This window comes from Haliotis cracherodii, unplaced genomic scaffold (genome assembly GCF_022045235.1).
Source record: "Haliotis cracherodii isolate W230 unplaced genomic scaffold, xgHalCrac1.p SCAF_1, whole genome shotgun sequence".
Taxonomy (NCBI): Eukaryota; Metazoa; Mollusca; class Gastropoda; order Lepetellida; family Haliotidae; genus Haliotis; species Haliotis cracherodii.
Window position 1 is genome coordinate 67,248,244 of NW_027266264.1, and position 21,217 is coordinate 67,269,460.

General features: G+C 40.1%; 1 protein-coding gene across 1 annotated transcript in view; it reads left to right on the plus strand.

Moving 5' to 3' along the window:
- LOC139460818 (centrosomal protein of 120 kDa-like) overlaps positions 1-21,217 on the plus strand; it is a 32,783-nt gene that overhangs the window by 1,778 nt on the left and 9,788 nt on the right. Inside the window, exons 2-16 of the mRNA XM_071242330.1 lie at positions 2,141-2,412; positions 2,954-3,089; positions 4,001-4,152; positions 6,761-6,955; positions 9,821-9,940; positions 11,083-11,181; positions 11,735-12,014; positions 12,161-12,253; positions 14,613-14,745; positions 14,874-15,023; positions 16,924-17,041; positions 17,846-17,913; positions 18,460-18,556; positions 18,821-18,961; positions 19,190-19,279. Coding sequence (XP_071098431.1) covers positions 2,141-2,412; positions 2,954-3,089; positions 4,001-4,152; positions 6,761-6,955; positions 9,821-9,940; positions 11,083-11,181; positions 11,735-12,014; positions 12,161-12,253; positions 14,613-14,745; positions 14,874-15,023; positions 16,924-17,041; positions 17,846-17,913; positions 18,460-18,556; positions 18,821-18,961; positions 19,190-19,279 — 2,144 coding nt within the window. The remainder of the gene's footprint in view (positions 1-2,140; positions 2,413-2,953; positions 3,090-4,000; positions 4,153-6,760; positions 6,956-9,820; positions 9,941-11,082; positions 11,182-11,734; positions 12,015-12,160; positions 12,254-14,612; positions 14,746-14,873; positions 15,024-16,923; positions 17,042-17,845; positions 17,914-18,459; positions 18,557-18,820; positions 18,962-19,189; positions 19,280-21,217) is intronic.

Here is a 21,217-nt window from a genome sequence, read left to right on the forward strand (position 1 = left end):
AAAAACAATTGCCAACTCTAGACTGTATTTATGACATGATAAAAAATTATTTGAATTATGAGGGTCTAGAAAAAAATTACGTGTATATTGAAAACATATGGGACTTAAAATAGAGTTGATTTGGGCTAATGTAAAGAATTTTGTTGCCAAGCAAAACTCGGTGCCAAGGAATGTTCTGATTGTCGTAAGCATGTCTGATGTGTTGAAGATGGCGACTGGCAACAGAAAATAGCAGCTGAAAGAAAAATGGTCAGCATCATTGTCAAACTTGGTCTGCCGAGTGGATTAGAATAAAAAAACACATCAGAATTTGAAGACCAGTGCTATGATTATCCAGTTATCTCAGTATAAATCCAACTAGCTTTATTATGTTTACAGTATGCTGAAACCCCATAAACAATCACATGGGGTTCACTGAGGAGAATATCATTGAGTCAGCTATCTCTATGTGAAGGTCTCAACCTTCATAATCGATCGATGAACATGACCCAATGCATTATTGCTCTCTGGGATAAAAATAGGATTCCAATTTTACAACAAATGAATTCCCTTCATTGTCATGATACTTCTCAATCGTTGTTATCTATGCAAATTTGCTATCACTGTTTCCACATCAGCACATACTATTACATGTTATTGAACCCACCACTAGAACTCGTTGGCCGAGACAGGACATCATACTCCTGTCACGGACCACCCACTAACACTTTCTTCGCAATGGTATGCACCAATGGTGGACATCATACAGAGTTATACGTGGTTAATTGTCAGGTCACAATTTAACTTTTCCTGGCTTACCAGTAGACTAACACTCTGTCTCTGAAAATATATCATTTTGATAGAAACAAGCAATACTTTACATTGAAAAAGAGACCCAGTGAGATGGTAGTTTCAGGAAATCTAGACTTGCTTCATATTGGGCTACCGTATTCGACGTAATAAGCGCCCCGCTCTAATAAGCGCCCAAGGCAATATTTGCTAATATAATTATGACAAGTGAACAATCCCAATTAGCATCCCTTCCGATTGATCAATGTATACAAGACTTATTTATTCTTGTATAATATGCCCTCGTGTGATATATGCACCCTTAATTATGGGCTATTGAATTCTCGAAAAATATATCTGTCGTATATAAACAGTTCAGACACTCAGCATAAACCAGGAAATTTATCTTTTAACTCTGTTTTTTCGACCAAAATAATATTCTAATAAGAGCCCCCTGTTTCTAATTTTGAGAGCGCCCTGGGTGCTTATTACGTCGAATACGGTAACATCAACTTGCTTCATATTGGGCTATATCATTACAGGAAGCATGGGAAGGGATGTGGGGAATGGAAAATAGTAGTTTCAGGGAATGTGAGATAGAATAATGATTAACATACTCACTGGCTTCTTTTGAAGTGTAATTACATGGGGTGTAATTTTCTTACATTAAAAACTGAAGATCATTCATGGTAAAAATAGTGTGTCTTACTTGCCCCAAACTAGGTTTTGTTATTCCCATGAAAACTTGATTATTTTTTGGATAGTCCAGTGGTTTTTGAAGCTTTGGCTTGTCATGCCGGAGACAGGGCTTCCATTCCCCACATGGGTATGAAGTCCATTTCTGGTGCCCCCTACTGTGATAAGACTGGAATAGTGGTCACGTGCATTTTCCCCCAACACAATCACTTGATTATCAAATCTTTGCAGTTTTTATCATGTGCTTGATCTTTTGGGATAATAAATTACAGAAAACTGGATTGTTCAATACAGATGCAGTAATATTACCACTCTGGGAGACAAGGAACACAATATTATTTAATAGTCTGGCATCACTTTGTGATAGTGTTTTTTACAATTAGTCAATGCATTTGTTGGGTTTGATCATCTAACCCAGGCATCATGAAATCAGTGATTATTTAAATGTTTTCATTTTGATGAATTTGTACAATATGTAAAGAATGAGGTCAGGAATGAGGTCAGGAATGAGATCTTGAAATTCGTTTGTTTACAAATTAACCTTTGATTTGTTATAATGTTTGACAAAATTTATCATGTTTATTGATAATTTGAACTAATTTATTTCTTATGATCACCCCTTAATATTTTGATATTTTAGTACTGTTGAATAATTATTGGATTCTAATAATTTCAGGTCGAAAATTCCCCAAACGTGCTCGTCACAAGATTATTGCTGAAGCTCGTTTTGATGGAGAGTTGCTTGCTACTGATCCAGTAGACCATGTGGAAACACCAGATTTTACACAAGAGCTGGCATGGGAACTTGACAAGAAAGCACTACAGCAACACAGATTACAGAGAACATCCATCAAAATCCAGTGTTTTGCCTATGATGTTCAAAGTACATTGAAAGAGGCCATAGGCTATGTGATATTGGATCTGAGAGCTGCAACAACCAATAAACAGGTTCACACTCTCAACCAAACTGCTGCACCCACTTTATGACATGTGTGAAAAACATAGGCACTTTTTTGTTGTTATGACAACACACAATGTGTAGTCATTGTAAATGTTTAAGTGTTTGAAACAGAACTGTAATCTTCTAATTTGGAAACACTAGTTCTTTTTGTGAATTTATTGACACCATTCACTGTTAGTGTTTATTAAAAAAGTATTTATATATGACCCGTGAAGATTCCAGGGTAGAATAGGTCTTCAGCAACCCATACTTGCCGTAAAAGGCGACTATGCTTGTCGAAAAAGGAGACTAACGGGATCGGGTGGTCAGACTCACTGACTTGGTTGATGCATGTCATCGATTCCAATTGCGTGGATCGATGCTCATGATGTCAATCACTGGATTGTCTGGCCCATACTTGATTATTTTTCAGACCACCGTCATATAGCTGGAATATTGCTGAGTGCGGCGTTAAACAACAAACAAACAAACAAAAAAAGTATTTATAAAGATGTATCATTGAAAAAGATAAATTCTCTTGCTTTTCAGGTTGCCAAATGGCATCAGATTCTTCACTCAAAGTACCACAAATCAAAGCCAGAAATCCGTCTAGCATTATACTTAGATGATGACAAAAACCCATCACCTGGGATACTGCCAGGCCTCAGTCCAGTCCGAGCCATCGGTGTGTACCAATTCAGTTGTGCTGAAAGCTTTGCTTTGTAGACTGTAACTGTATTATAGTATTATGTAGTGGTGTCACGATATGACGATACAGTAATCTATCCCGATACACGGCCCATGATACAATACATTGATTTACAACCCCTGTATCACGTTACATACGATACATTGCATCACGAAGTATGCTAGTGAAGAAACACATGAATAATAGCACATTTGTTATTATTGTTAGTTAGTTATTAAACTGTAAATCAGTGATCAGCTTGCAGAAGTCCTCTCAACTTCTTTGTAATAAAAACATTAAAGTTTGGAAGTGTTTCTCATGTCATAAGTCTTGATTCAGGATTGTGATTCGCCTGCAGAAAGAAAGAATATCAACTTATGAAACAAAAGTACTGCATTGGGATGCAAATCGTTTCGCACATATAGTATTGGGATTCGAAATGTATCGCACCTATAGTATTTGGATACATATCATATCGCAGCATTACCATATTTTTCAACCTCTAGTATTATGTTTTAAACCTAAACATGTTAGTGAAGTTTTAGTTTAATATTTTTCAAATTTCAATTTTATTTTTTGATTTTAGGCAATATTATGAAACTCATTTGAAGAGGGGTGAAAATGTTTTCTTTCTGAGTGACATTTGTGGATAGTTTACTGTGTGATACTCTTGTTACTTCATAGATTCCATGTAGAGGTATGAAGTTAGTACAATATTATACATTTCCATTTCTTTTTCTCTTCTTCTTTGATGGTCTTTCATGATAGTGATACAAACTTACCCTCAGAACAACACTGCACATAGTTTAACAGGAAGGGAAACAACAGAAGAGTGTTTCGGCTTAAACTCCTAGTCACTTATTCTGTCTATTGGAACCTGTATATTATGAGTCTATATTTGTTTCAAGATGAGGCAGACTTGGCAAAAGGGTTGCAGCCACATACTCTCAAGCCAGCTCTGAATGAAGATGAAGGATATTATCAGATTGGTCCTGCCAAGCGACACACAGAACAGTTTGTTTTGTCTGTCACTATTGCATATGCTTCAAATCTAGCTCAGGTAGGTTGTTACCATGTGTTCAAATTGTCACATCTGGGGCCGTATGTTAACAGTTAAATCAACATGTTGTATAGCTTTAACTGCATGCAGTTTTACATGCCTGTGGAAATTCTAGGTTAGAATTGGTTTAGCTAGCAATCTACATGTGGAAAGAGATGATAAAAAAATGTATTACTATCACATTATATCACCTAAGAATACATGCAGTTTAACTGTGTTATAAGCAAGGACGTATTACTATCACATTATATCACCTAAGAATACATGCAGTTTAACTGTGTTATAAGCAAGGACGTATTACTATCACATTATATCACCTAAGAATACATGCAGTTTAACTGTGTTATAAGCAAGGACATATTACTATCACATTATAACACCTAAGAATACATTCAGTTTAACTGTGTTATAAGCAAGGACGTATTACTATCACATTATAACACCTAAGAATACATTCAGTTTAACTGTGTTATAAGCAAGGACGTCTGGGAAACAACATGGTGCGTCTATTTTCTTTGTTTATTGACCATGTCTTATACATGTTTGTTTGCTTGTAAACTGTAGGACAGCTCACAAATATTTCACGCTATCTGCTTGTTCAAATCATCTCAGTTTAAACAAGCTTAACTGTATATCTTCAATACCTCTGCCAAAGCTTAAAGGGGAAGTGTACGCGCAAAAATCACTTTCTTTCTTTTTCTAAACAAAACACAATTTTAGAATTAGTTAGTATCTGTGTTTGCAAATATACACTCATTTTTTTTCACAGTGAAAGTAGGAAGCTCACAATAGTGTGAAAGTGATATGCCGTTATGAGGCCTTCGTTTTACGAGCGAAATAGGCCTGAGTTATCCCCCTTAGATTATGACGTAATTGGTGCCAATTCAACTGGGTCCCTGTCTATTCTCAACGCAAAAGATATCAAGGACCAGTTTGCGGTAAAACAACATGGTCTACGACACACTCCGGCGCAGTGGTGACTTAGCATAACACAATTCTGGCTGGCATCTGAGATGCTAGAATCACAAAACTGTACCTACACCACGTGAAGCGGCTCTAACAAAGCATGATGACGTCATAATGTTTATCAATTGGCACCAATGACGTCATATTGCAAGGGACATAAGCCATGGTGTTTTTGTTATGGAAATAGAACACTTGGTAAATGTGAAAAATATAAATCGTTTTAGTGCAATAAATATGTTAATTAAATATGATGTTTTCATATTTTTGTCTATGACACTTCTATGTTAGCACTTTTAATGTGGAAAAAGTACAAGAAAAAATGGTTCATTTCCATGTGAACTTGCCCTTTAACCAAATGATAATTATACTTATTACTGTCATATATTCACTCAATTGTCCATGTGATTTACTGTACATGTATTGAGACAATGTTGTTTATTCAGTTTATTCAGACATGTACTTACGCACACAGCAGCACTCTGAATTAGACTAACATCTAACGGTCATTTCCCAGCAACCAGACAATCTTTTCATGTCTTTAATCAAGTGGCTCACATGATTCGATGCATTTCGTGATGTGAGACCCGTTTTATCACAATATAGATCTTGATTATCGATCAGATCCTCCTGACTGGGCGCCGTCATTTCGTTTGAAGCAAATGCAAGTGACAGGAGAGGTGGATTCTGATTGGTCCTTAGGAAAGGCTTAGAAGGGACATAACAATCGAGCCCAGTAATTCCAGCCTAGTTCGGCAAGGGTGGAAACTGGACTTTTAAAGTCAGTTAACTCTCTTGCCCCGGAAAGATGGGTGCTCACATGATTTTGATGCACTTTGCGAAGTAAAACCTGTTTTATCACAATATAAATTTTGATTATCAATCAGATCATCTTGACTGGGAGCGGCCATTTTGTTTGAATAAATGTTAGTGATGGGAGAGGCGGAATCTGATTGGACAATAGGTTGGACGTAGAAGGGACATAACTCATAATAACCACTGGTGGTGCTACGATCGATGCCAGAAATTCCTGTTTTGGCATGGGTGGAAACTAGACGTATATAGTCAGTTAACCCCCTTGCCTGGGGAAGATGCATTGTACATGATGTAAACACTGATATGTTGTAATACAGTTGAAGACAAATATCACTTACACTTCTTGTGACTGTGAGACAGATGGAACAAACTCAGAAAAATAAATTTTCAACCTCCATTTATCTTGTGTCCATCAATGCATAGTATTTGTGATCTTACTTTCTACAAATAATCAGGGGTGGTTGGGTAGCCTAGTGGTTAAAGCGTATGCTTGTCACGCCGAAGACCCGGGTTCGGTACAATGTGTGAAGCCCATTTCTGGTGTTCCCCGAGGTGATATTGCTGGAATATTGCTAAAAGCGGCATATAACCATACTCACTCACTCTCTACAAATAATCAGGACCTAGGTGAAAACGCTGTCTTTGGATTCACTATGTTTGTGTATAAAACAACATTTCCTTAGAATTGTAAGGCCGTCTGAGTTTGCAAACAAAATAACAGATGTATGTTACACTCCCAGTTTGAAAACTCCAGATCCTTCCTGTGTGGATGCCACTGTCAGTGTTGATGTAGATAGTCTACGGTAACACCCATGATATTGTGTTCCAGTTGATTCCGAGCACCTTGCCACTGCCTGCTAGTGGAGGCTACTTCTTCTACTACTCACTCCTGGGTAATGATGTGACCAACGAGAGTTTCGCAGACCTCATCAACCCCAGCTTTCCTGCCGAGCGGGCGTCCGTGAGACTACGGAGCAGCGTGGATGCACTCAGGGTCTTCTTCCACAGCCAGCCAGGCATACAGGTCACTACCATTATGTACAATCTAGACCTGTCTACACCTTAGTATGTGTCGTTCTATAATCACTAGAGCCAGCTAGGAAGCTATTGGATGGTAAACAGATTCTATAATCACAAGAGTCAGTTAGTATGCTATTGGATGGTAAACAGATTCTATAATCATAAGAGTCAGTTAGTATGCTATTGGATGGTGAAAAGATTCTGTAATCACAAGAGCCAGTTAGTATGCCATTGGATGGTAAACAGATTCTATAATCACAAGAGCCAGTTAGTATGCTATTGGATGGTGAAAATATTCTGTAATCACAAGAGCCAGTTAGTATGCTATTGGATGGTGAAAAGATTCCATAATCTAAGTTATTATGAATCTGTTCACCATCCAATAGCTTCCTAACTGGCTCTTGTGATTATAGAATCTTTTCACCACCAAATAGCTTACTAACTGGCCATTGTGATTATAGAATCTTTTCACCATCCAATAGCTTACTAACTGGCCATTGTGATTATAGAATCTTTTCGCCACCCAATAGCATACTAACTGGCTCTTGTGATTATAGAATCTGTTTACCATCCAATAGCTTCCTAGCTGGCTCTTGTGATTATAGAATCTTTTCACTACCAAGTAGCTTACTAACTGGCCATTGTGATTAAAGAATCTTTTCGCCACCCAATAGCTTACTAACTGGCCATTGTGATTATAGAATCTTTTCGCCACCCAATAGCTTACTAACTGGCCATTGTGATTATAGAATCTTTTTGCCACCCAATAGCATACTAACTAGCCATTGTGATTATAGAATCTTTTCACCATCCAATAGCTTCCTAACTGGCTCTTGTGATTATAGAATCTTTTCACCACCAAATAGCTTACTAACTGGCCATTGTGATTATAGAATCTTTTCGCCACCCAATAGCATACTAACTCGCCATTGTGATTATAGAATCTTTTCACACCCAATAGCTTACTAACTCACCATTGTGATTATAGAATCTTTTTGCCACCCAATAGCATACTAACTGGCTCTTGTGATTATAGAATCTTTTCGCCACCCAATAGCTTACTAACTGGCCATTGTGATTATAGAATCTTTTCACCACCCAATAGCTTACTAACTGGCTCTTGTGATTTTAGAATCTTTTCACCATCCAATAGCTTACTAACTGGCTCTTGTGATTATAGAATCCTAAAGCCACCCAATAGCTTACTAACTGGCTCTTGTGATTATAGAATCTTTTCGCCACAACATAGCTTACTAACTGGCTCTTGTGATTATAGAATCTTTTTCGCCACTCAATAGCATACTAACTGGCCATTGTGATTATAGAATCTTTTCACACCCAATAGCATACTAACTGGCTCTTGTGATTATAGAATCTTTTCGCCACCCAATAGCTTACTAACTGGCCATTGTGATTATAGAATCTTTTCACCATCCAATAGCTTACTAACTGGCCATTGTGATTATAGAATCTTTTCGCTACCCAATAGCATACTAACTGGCCATTGTGATTATAGAATCTTTTCACACCCAATAGCTTACTAACTCACCATTGTGATTATAGAATCTTTTTGCCACCCAATAGCATACTAACTGGCTCTTGTGATTATAGAATCTTTTCGCCACCCAATAGCTTACTAACTGGCCATTGTGATTATAGAATCTTTTCACCATCCAATAGCTTACTAACTGGCCATTGTGATTATAGAATCTTTTCGCCACCCAATAGCATACTAACTAGCCATTGTGATTATAGAATCTTTTCACACCCAATAGCATACTAACTGGCTCTTGTGATTATAGAATCTTTTCGCCACCCAATAGCTTACTAACTGGCCATTGTGATTATAGAATCTTTTCGCCATCCAATAGCATACTAACTGGCCATTGTGATTATAGAATCTTTTCACACCCAATAGCTTACTAACGGGCCATTGTGATTATAGAATCTTTTCGCTACCCAATAGCATACTAACTGGCCATTGTGATTATAGAATCTTTTCACACCCAATAGCTTACTAACTCACCATTGTGATTATAGAATCTTTTTGCCACCCAATAGCATACTAACTGGCTCTTGTGATTATAGAATCTTTTCGCCACCCAATAGCTTACTAACTGGCCATTGTGATTATAGAATCTTTTTACCACCCAATAGCTTACTAACTGGCTCTTGTGATTATAGAATCTTTTCACCATCCAATAGCTTACTAACTGGCTCTTGTGATTATAGAATCTTTTCGCCACAACATAGCTTACTAACTGGCTCTTGTGATTATAGAATCTTTTCACCATCCAATAGCTTACTAACTGGCTCTTGTGATTATAGAATCTTTTCGCCACCCAATAGCTTACTAACTGGCTCTTGTGATAATAGAATCTTTTTGCCACCCAATAGCATACTAACTGGCCATTGTGATTATAGAATCTTTTCACCATTCAATAGCTTACTAACTGGCTCTTGTGATTATAGAATCTTTTCGCCACTCAATAGTATACTAACTGGCTCTTGTGATTATAGAATCTTTTTTGTCGCCCAATAGCATACTAACTGGCTTTTGTGATTATAGAATCAGTATACTGTGTCTGAGTGGGGTATTCATGTTAAACTGCGGCATGGTATCTCAGTGTGCTAGCACTATAATTAGCATCAGTCCTGACTAGTACAAGCAGCCACATGCACGTCGCTATATAGTGCAATAATCTTGTATGCAATGTTAAACCCCATTTGACCTCACCACCTTGTTTGGTTCAGATTCGATTATTCACAATTTGCTATGATAAAGCTGTAATAGTGCTGATAGTGGCACAAAACAGCATTCACTCACTTAACTGTAACTGTCCTATGGAAAATGTTCTATCATTTGCAGATTCACCTGTGCTGTGGTGATCAGTCTCTAGGCAGTTGCGAGGTTCCATTAGCTTCCCTCATCAAGAAAGGCAGCACAGAGATCTACATGAAGCCAGTCACCATAGACGGAGCATTCCAGGTAGGCATCTCTTGTACTAGTCTGGAGGACAAGTATTAAGTCAAATTTTTAACTAGCGCTTCAGGAGGTTCAGGAGCCCTGATGAAATGATTTTTAACACTGAAAAAAGTAAATTCCTAAAAAATATTTATTATTAGTAATTTTATCAAAAGTAAGTAAAAATCTTTGTTACTATTTCAATAATGCTGAGTAATTATAGGCAATTCACTAGTAATTGTAAGTAGTTCTGCTGGGTATCTTCTTTGCATTAAAGATACAGTGTAATGCTATAGTTAGATGCAGAACAGTGTCCAGCTTGGTTCACCAGATTCATATGGAGTGTCATGCCCTTATATATTGCTTTACCTTGTTATTATACAAGAATTATTTACTATTTATTTCTGAGTCATCATGAAATACTTGAAACTGAAATCAGTATTACTAAGTATGAAATTTATTCAAAACTAAAGCCTAACATGGGATGCACAAAACCCCATATAATCTTGTTATACTGCTACAACTTATATATGTAATATATTTTTTTTCAGTGAACATACAAGATTTTCAATTAGGTCATATTTCATGACCATTTCGTAATAATTACTTGACATGAAATTACAAACTGAACTTTCTATAGCAGTAATAAGTGCTAAATCTATAAACCCAGGTAACTACACCACCATTCAAACAATATGATATCAATACATTGTCTCTTCTTTGTTTAGGTGATCGAAAACTGGAATAAAAAGATTATTTCCTGCTTTTTTCATGATCATCTTGAAATGCTGCGCCGAAGACCTGGGTTGAATACCTGACATGGGTACAATGTGTGAAGCCTATTTGTGGTGTCCCCCGCCGTGATATTGCTGGAATATTGCTAAAAGTGGCTTAAAACCATACTCACTCACTCACATCCCCTTTCCCCATATAGATACAATGTGTGAAGCCCATTTCTGGTTTCCCTCGCTGTGATATTGCTGGAATATTGCTTAAACCGGCGTAAAAAAAACCTCACTCACTCACAACCCCTTTCCTTCATCTGAAGTCCTACCGGCACCAAGACTGCGTGCTCACCTCTGTTAGGCCTATCAGGGTATCTTCGGTGTTCAGTGCACCTTGACCTGTCACTGACATAGATGTTACATGAAGTCTTCTGTTTTCAGCTGATCCCACCTAACAAAACCAAACAGCAGCTGCCCCCGATGGCTTCTGATCTTACCCCTAATGTGGGTGTGTCAGTGGTTCTCAGGAAGGAGGACATGGTAAGATAGGCAGCAGTATAGTTTCAGGTTGTTTCCTTCAGGGACAGCGATGTGTCACCCTCAAATAAATGGATTCTTGATATAATTATCATAATAATGAGATGAATATTAAAAGTTTGTGACAAGGCAGGATCAACTGAAACAACCACAACCACAACCAGCTGCTAAGTGATTTTAAGACAGAATCTTTTTTGCAGAAAACAGCAGTGTAGACAGAGTATATAATTGCCTTTTAACTATTACTGAATATCAACTGAAACAACCACATGCATGATTGGCTAACTGCTAAGTGATTTTAAGACAGATACTTTTTCGCAGAAAACAGCAGTGTAGACGGAGTATATAATTGCCTTTTAACTATTACTGAATATTTTTCTCTTTTTTTTCACTACTGCTCGATCTCTGAAAACAATTCTTACTTGTAGAGTATGACTTTAATAAACAACCTACCTTTGTGTATTTCCTAAGTGTCCGGGGAGCTTATTACGATGAACACGGTAAATCCTTTTCTTCACTCATAGATTGGTGATTCTGAAATGTGCTTGTATTTCAGGCTACTGTGACTCCTGTAAAGGACACACCAGCTAGTGGTGGTCTGAGAAGTGTTGGTGCATCACCTATTTTGAAGGGGCATGCTGACCGTCATAGCCCAACACATGCTGGGGTTGCACAGCAGGAGAGGCCAAAGGTGACTCAGACAAAGCCAAGGCCAGAAGAGGTGAAGGTCAAGGCCAAAGAGAGGGAGAGAGATGAGGATGACTACACTGAAACATTTGAGGATGAAAATACACCTGACAATGTCAGTGACCTTGGTGACGAGCAGAACAACAATGGTAAAAAATATTTCTTTTCTGCAAGGTCTGATGATGTTAACAAAAGAAATTGTTTTGGGAAGGCCTTCAATCGGTATTGATGGAAATAATCTTTGATCATTTTGCTCAAAGTGATTCCTGGATGGTACATGATTCCTATGTTTCAGGTAAACAGTCGAGTGGTGAGGTGGCGCCCCCTGTTGGTAGTGTGGAGCCTGACAGGAACCAGTACCCTGCAACGAAAGTATTGCACAGCGCAGGTAAGCCAGAATCCTATGATTGTATGTTCAAATCCCAGATTAGCTGTGATCATGCCAGTGATGAGATTTCTTTGATGATCTTTGATGATCTTTGATGAACATTTTGCTGGATGATGAAGATGATGCCCTCAAAATATAGTCTTCCCTTGATAAAACGATTTCTTTCTGTTGAGTCACTTGGCTGTGATCAATGTCTTTGATTAACGAATGACACCAATGACAGCCACTTCATGACAGCTCATGCAGACCAAATAAGATTTTCATTATCAATGCCGAAAGCACAGCGTAGGGACTGATTGATACAAAATCGCTGACATCCTTTCTGTTCTGAGGATGTATTTAGAGGTTACTACATGTCAGTTTTCATATTATACCTTCAGCCCTCGAGCTAATAAAGGATTCAAGGGTTGATATCAGGTAGGATATAAAAACTGCCATTTAATAACCTTTTTTTATTACTTGCCCGTGAAGAGATCACCCGTTTAATAAACATACAGCTTTATTACACATTGTGTAATACCAAAACGCGTGCGTATGTACTCTAGGAACACGTTTCACGAACAGATATTGAAAGCTCTCAACATACCTTGGCGTATTCAACGACATTGTGTGTGGAGATGATAGAACACTGGGAGGAGCTTATGCACACTCGATGACCCCAGCAACCTTGTTGCTAGGCTGACGTCACATTGCTTTGACTCGCCGATGGATCTTGCAACAAAATTCCAGAAATTACGTCATCGGGTATTGTGACGTCATTGTAAACTTTGAGCTTCAAGGCCCCGTTCCACAAGGCGATCGTACTGTAGCGCAACGAGAGTCTTTAGTCTAAGTTAAATTATGTGAGTTGTGATAGCCTTAGCACTACAATAATTTTGTGGGACGAACGCCTGAATTCTAAAGGTGGACCATTGTATGATATTAAATTCATACGTTTCAACTTTTGACGTGTTTGAAGTATTATTCTGTTAAACTCAATTGGATTATGCCATGGATCGTGTAGGTGTCAGCCTATTTACACTCAACAGTATAATTCTAAAAACATTATAAATGACAAGTAATAAATAAAATACTAAACTCGCTCTCGTGTAAAAACAATTTTATGAAACTCGTGAATAGTTGTGGTATCTGACTCGCTTTCGCTCGTCAGATACCAGAACTATTCACTCGTTTCATAAAATTGGTATTACACGGGAGCTCGTTTAGTATTCTATATATCATATACCATAATATCAAATAATATAATGTATTCATGCATAAAACATCTCTAAATTTTGTGTATGTCCGTAAGATAATTTCTGAATAGTTTTATTTACTGTTGGTTTTATGTACTGTATTCTTATTTCTCATTTTGTTCACAAAACCTTTCGTGTCTGTGTGGTTTTTAAACCTGTCCTCCATTTTCTGGTGTCCCCCGCCGTGATATTGCTGGAATATTCCTAAAAGCGGTGTAAAACCATACTCACTCACTCACTTAAATCTGTCCTCAGTTTTGTCCAAGATACCATCTAGCTGCATAATTCTGTTTGCAAGTGAAAGCAAAACATGTTCAACTTGTTTGGAAGACATTGTCATGGGAAAGCTAGCCGAGCAGATGACACACCAAGGGACCTGACTCTAATATATCGATCACCCATTCAAAATGCATTGAGTTGTCATATCTGCCTGACAGTGGGTGTAATACGGGTCTGGTTGTCACTCCCCCTGTGATATGACCGTCTCCATTTTGGCTCTATCGCACATGTGAAATACCTCATATCATTGATGGGTATATGATAAAATGCAATGCGGAATAGTCACTTTACTTCAGTGTCTAACTGGGTTTGGAAAATAAGTTCTGTACTCAACCCCGGTTCCACTTTGGTCAATTGACAAAGAGGTTCAAACTGGCTTCGCTGGCCTGCTCGCAGGGAACTTGACCAAATGGTCACATGTTATTGCACTAAGCAGCATTAAGCCAAACACTCAGGGAGATAGGTCTTCTCTTATTTTATTAAGTTAAAAAAATCAGTTCATTATTATTTCTTTGTGAAACTTTGTATACACATCTGGCTAGTGGTGAATTTTGAATTTTTTTTTTTTTTTTCAATGGCAAAATGTTTGTTTCATATGAGGGTTTCATTTTGTGGAGCTTCACTCATAAACCATTCAGTATTTCTTGATGAAGCTGAGGAAGCACATCAGATATCATACTACTCTGTTGGAGTTTGTGGTTACGATAGGCACCCAGCAACCTATGCTTGTTGTGAGAGGCGACTGAGTGAAGTATTAACCTATGGACGTGTAACTGACACAGAAGAGAGATTAAAGAGGTACCCTGTTCTTATATTGAAGTTGAGCGTTTTTCCTCTATGTCCAGCAACCCCAATTTCCGAAAGCACCACACAGCATCATGTGAGCATTCCGGCACAGTCGCACCACTTCATCTTCTCCATCGACCTTCGCAGCATCCGCGACCATATCTCCACCCACACCAATAATGTTTACCTAAAGTAAGTGACACCATAATGTAGAAATGTTTCATTACCTAATATCATAAAATATAAGTATAAACACTTATATGCCTTACTCATTAATTACTATATTTTGTTTGTTTGTTATAATGTAATGTTTGTTGCAGGTATTCCTATCCCTTCTTCGGGGTGGCATCTCCTGTACTGACCAACCCTCCAGTGGAGATCAGGAAGGGGATGGAAGTTCTCCTCCCACAGTCATTCTGTGCCTTTTCTTTTGCCTGCCCTTTGCAGCAGTTGCAGGACATGTTCCTCCGGTAAGTCCTGCGGTTTTGTTGCTCAGTGAGTCCTGTAACATAGTTCCTCAAGTGAGTCCTGTAGTATAATAACTGTATTGTTCCTCCAGTGAGTCCTGTAGTATTGTTCCTCCAGTGAGTCCTGCGGTATTGTTTGTCCAGTGAGTCCTGTACTATTGTTCCTCCGGTGAGTCCTGCTGTGTTGTTCCTCCGGTGAGTCCTGTAGTATTGTTCCTCCGGTGAGTCCTGTAGTGTTGTTTGTCCAGTGAGTCTTGTACTATAGTTCCTCCAGTAAGTCCTGTAGTATTGTTCCTCCAGTGAGTCCTGTAGTATTGTTCCTCCAGTGAGTCCTGTAGTATTGTTCCTCCAGTGAGTCCTGTAGTATTGTTCCTCCAGTGAGACCTGTAGTATTGTTCCTCCAGTGAGACCTGTAGTATTGTTCCTCAAGTGAGTCCTGTAGTATTGTTCCTCCAGTGAGTCCTGTAGTGTTGTCTGTCCAGTGAGTCCTGTAGTATTGTTCATCCAGTGAGTCCTGTAGTATAGTTCCTCTGGTGAGTCCTGTAGTATTGTTCCTCCAGTGAGTCCTGTAGTATTGTTCCTCCAGTGGGTAAAGTCGGATTGTTCCTCCGGTGAGTCATGGAGTATTGTTCCTACAGTGAGTCCTATTGTCTTGTTTCTCCAGTTACTCCAGTGGTGTAGTTCCTCTGGTCTTTTGTTATCCCCCTGGCATATAATGCGGGGGGATAAAGCGATCAGCCAGTCTGTCTGTCCATCCGTCTGTCCGGCTGTCCGTCCATAATCATTTCCTTTTCCGGGTCAGAATTCCAAAACCATTCAGTGTATTTGATGGAAACTTGGCAAAGCTATCAGGCACATACTGAAGTGGTGCCTTTTGATATTAAGGGATTTTTCTAATTTTTATTTTTTTAAATTTTTATGGAATGAAGTTGGATATAGACTCAATTGGGGATAGGGTTCGTTTCCGGGGCAGAATTCCAAAACCATTCAGTGTATTTGAACGAAACTTGGCAAAGCTATCAGGCACATACTGAAGTGGTGCCTTTTGATATTTTGTTTTTTACGAATTTTTATTTTTTACAATTTTTATGGAAAACCATTCAGTGGGTAACAATGTATGCTTCTTAAAGAACATTCAACTGTTGACTCATTACATACAGAATTGCACATTTACTAGTGGTTACTTTACAGACAGCTGCCGGGGGGATATGTCATCTTTCTGATGACTCTTGTTTCAGTATATTCCTACTTCCCTCCTGATCTTACAGTCCTACTAGGTTCGGATATTTCCCACCAGACTGCTTGTTCTGAAAAGAGTGAAAATCTAAAGTACTACTTGTTTTCTCTCAAACTGCAGTAACACAAACCCTTATCATCGTGACTGGTAGGGCTGCAACGAATACACTATGAGGCGAATACGATTCGTGTCACGAAGATTGTGAAACGAATACGAATATTAATTCACGAATACAATAGCAAGTCAGCAGTTGATGTATTGTTTGTTATGTTCAGTGAAGCAACAAAATATTTGACATGGTTTGTTAATTATTAATATATTATAAAGTTCTATACTGCACTTATCCAGGTGCTAGTATCTGCTCAAATGCGACAATGACCAGTGACCACAATACTGTCAAATTAAATAGTATAAGAGTGTTGTCTTTTGAAGAAATCTATGCATATAATATGTTCTTATGGATATTTTTATGTAATTGCACATGATTGCATGTTCATAAATATTCAATTCTAGTGGCCACGAATAACGAATTCAATTCATGAATGGATACAGTTCGATTCACCGATTACGCGAGTGAATCGTAACAGCCCTAGTGATTGGTATGTCATGCTGTGGACCTGGTCGTCTATTCTTGCTTACTTTATGCTTTTTTCATCTGTGTTGCAGAGTTCCTCTTATAGTAGAGATTTGGCATCGAGATCGGCAATTGTCAAAAGACATTCTGTTGGGTGGGGCCAGACTGCCACTTGGACAGATCATTACGGTGGACAAGTCAAAAGTTATGGTAAGTGGTTTAAAGTGAAGGTTTAGGGGTCTCTAGATTCAAATATTACAGCATGCAAATCTGAAGAACCCCAAGAGTCCCCCTTAATAACAAACACTGCACAGCAACACACTTAGTATACAGTGCTCATTATGTATTGAAGAAAACACGCTCACGAGGTTTTGGTAGACAGAGCATGTCCTGGGGGTCTGGAAAAAACGCGGGGGCTTCGCCACCTTGGTTTTTCCCTCTCAGCAGCATGTTTTTCCATGCTTATAAACCGAAAAAAGAAACTTAAAACAACATTATCAACATTTTTATGTTTCGAACATACTTTCCATGAACCTTAGGAAACGCGCGTAAAATATCTGTTGCTGGCGTACGGATCTTGAAAAGGACATTCTAAAAACCATTGAGGCTTATCAACACCTCTGTAGCCTTGTGGTACACTCACTTGGCTACAAATATGAAGGTTGCGAGTTCGATCCTCGGGAATATTAAGAAAACATTTGTCATTTGATTTTACATTTCATTACATGTTACAATCTGAACGGAAGATATATTAATAAAATACCCAGGACATTATATAAAATCCCGGGCTTTTATATAATATCCCAGGGACATTACAACGTCCCTGTTTATGAGATTTAACCCAACTGGAAAGTAAAACCTCACAATAGGTTTTAATGCCTATAGAAAGAAGTCTCTTACTTAATAGCGATCTCAATGAATACATTTATAAATCAAGACCATGATATAATATTGGTACAATACTGCTTTCGATGGTATAATACCTACCTCACATGCACACAATTACTATTTCAGAACAATACAGGGGGCAGTGGCTGGAGACAGGAATATAGTGACAGGATAGCGGCCTCCAGTGTGGATGGGTAAGTGCCATGTTTTTTCTGTTCTGTAGAATAAGGAATGATGACTAAGCAGCCCCTTTTAAACCTCTGCTCTTTATGATGCCTTGCGTTGCAATCTGGGGTCTGTCCTACCTTCATGTGGAGGTGTTCCATGTGGAGGTTACCCGTGAAGATTCCGGGGTAGAATAGGTCTTCAGCAACCCATGCTTGCCGTAAAAGGCGACTATGCTTGTCGTAAGAGGCGATTGACGGGATCGGGTGGTCAGGCTCGCTGACTTGGTTGATGCATGTCATCAATCCCAATTGCGTGGATCGATGCTCATGATTTCAATTACTGAATTGTCTGGTCCAGACTTGGTTATTTACAGACCGCCGTCACATAGCTGGAATATTGCTGAGTGAGCGTTGAACAACAAACCAACCAACCAACCAACCATGTGGAGGTAGCGTATTGTGACTTCACGGATAATGATAAGAGCTGCTGGATTCCAGAAGTGTTCCTATTTCTAGGCTGATTTTCTACCTGTGCTCCACATACTAATGTCTGGATGCTGTTCTCTTCTCCAGAAAGTCGGCCTGTATGTTTGAGATCAGCACGGTCCTGAGCTTGGAGGACTGGGGGCCTCTACCCACACAACCTGTGATACCATCATCAGAGAATCAAGTAAATCAACTGTTTCAATGTAATCAAGTTAGGCTGTCAAAAAGTTTTGAGACTTCTATTTGAAACCCGCATGTTGCTTTATGACTGTACCAGACAGAAAGATATTGAGCAGACACAAGTGCACATATGCCTCTGTGTATCTAAACTCATACTTCCATGAGTGTCAGCATGACCAAAAAGTGTTATGTTTGTGTTTCTAGAATGGATATGTTTTGCAAGTATGATTGTTGCTGTGTTCCCTAACTGAAATGAGTTTTTGTTCAGGGCCTGTCATCAGGCTATGCCGCCAGTGGAGTGGAGTCAGGCGGAGGGATAGAGACGAGTCCCAGACAGTCGGCGGAGTATAAGGCAGCCTTAGAGCTGGAGATGTGGAAGGAAGGTCAGGAACAAGCGTTTGAGAACCAGGTAACAGCTCCTAGGAGATTTATGTTATTGTGATTAATACATTTCACATTTGCTTATTTGAATTTACCTCAGATTGATTCTTTTGAAAGATGGTCACAGTGGATAGCACATTTATGCTGCATACTATACAGTTTGTGATGTGGAATATATTTACATGTGAGCTACAGTGCACTAGATTGCATCAAATGCTGAAATGCTGAAATAAGCGTCTGTGCTGTCTGTTCCCAGCTGAAGCAGAAAGAGGCTGCCTACATGCGTGCACTGGCAGAGGAGTGGAAGAAGAGAGACCGAGAGAGAGAGGTGCTGCTGCAGAAGAAGGTAGGGAGACATGGACAGATTGGGGATAGTGAGGACACAGTCATGGGACGGAGTAGGGATAGTGAGGACACAGTCATGGGACAGAGTGGGGATAGTGAGGACACAGTCATGGGACAGAGTGGGGATAGTCAGGACACAGTCATGGGACAGAGTGGGGATATTTAGGACACAGTCATGGGACGGAGTAGGGATAGTCAGGACACAGTCATGGGACAGAGTGGGGATAGTCAGGACACAGTCATGGGACGGAGTAGGGATAGTCAGGACACAGTCATGGGACGGAGTGGGGATAGTCAGGACACAGTCATGGGACAGAGTGGGGATAGTCAGGACACAGTCATGGGACGGAGTAGGGATAGTCAGGACACAGTCATGGGACAGAGTGGGGATAGTCAGGACACAGTCATGGGACGGAGTAGGGATAGTCAGGACACAGTCATGGGACGGAGTGGGGATAGTCAGGACACAGTCATGGGACAGAGTGGGGATAGTCAGGACACAGTCATGGGACAGAGTGGGGATAGTCAGGACACAGTCATGGGACGGAGTGGGGATAGTCAGGACACAGTCATGGGACGGAGTGGGGATAGTCAGGACACAGTCATGGGACGGAGTAGGGATAGTCAGGACACAGTCATGGGACAGAGTGGGGATATTTAGGACACAGTCATGGGACAGAGCGGGGATAGTCAGGGCACAGTCATGGGACAGAGTGGGGATAGTCAGGGCACAGTCATGGGACGGAGTAGGGATAGTCAGGACACAGTCATGGGACGGAGTGGGGATAGTCAGGACACAGTCATGGGACAGAGTAGGGATAGTCAGGACACAGTCATGGGACAGAGTGGGGATAGTCAGGACACAGTCATGGGACAGAGTGGGGATATTTAGGACACAGTCATGGGACAGAGTGGGGATAGTCAGGACACAGTCATGGGACAGAGTGGGGATAGTCAGGACACAGTCATGGGACGGAGTAGGGATAGTCAGGACACAGTCATGGGACAGAGTGGGGATATTTAGGACACAGTCATGGGACAGAGTGGAGATAGTCAGGACACAGTCATGGGACAGAGTGGGGATAGTCAGGACACAGTCATGGGACAGAGTAGGGATAGTCAGGACACAGTCATGGGACGGAGTAGGGATAGTCAGGACACAGTCATGGGACAGAGTAGGGATAGTCAGGACACAGTCATGGGACAGAGTGGGGATAGTGAGGACACAGTCATGGGCAGAGTGGGGATATTTAGGACACAGTCATGGACAGAATGGTGATAGTCAGGGCACAGTCATGGGACAGAGTGGGGATATTTAGGACACAGTCATGGACAGAATGGTGATAGTCAGGGCACAGTCATGGGACGGAGTGGGGATAGTCAGGACACAGTCATCGACAGAGTGGGGGATAGTCAGGACACAGTCATGGGACAGAGTGGGGATATTTAGGACACAGTCTTGGACAGTATGGAGATAGTCAGGACACAGTCATCGACAGAGTGGGGATAGTCAGGACACAGTCATGGGATGGTGGGCATAGTCAGGACACAGTCATGGGACAGAGTGGGGATAGTCAGGACACAGTCATGGGATGGTGGGCATAGTCAGGACACAGTCATGGGACAGAGTGGGGATAGTCAGGACACAGTCATGGGATGGTGGGCATAGTCAGGACACAGTCATGGGACAGAGTGGGGATAGTCAGGAAACAGTCATGGGACGGAGTAGGGATAGTCAGGACACAGTCATGGGATGGTGGGCATAGTCAGGACACAGTCATGGGACAGAGTGGGCATAGTCAGGACACAGTCATGGGACAGAGTGGGGATAGTCAGGACACAGTCATGGGATGGTGGGCATAGTCAGGACACAGTCATGGGACAGAGTGGGGATAGTCAGGACACAGTCATGGGATGGTGGGCATAGTCAGGACACAGT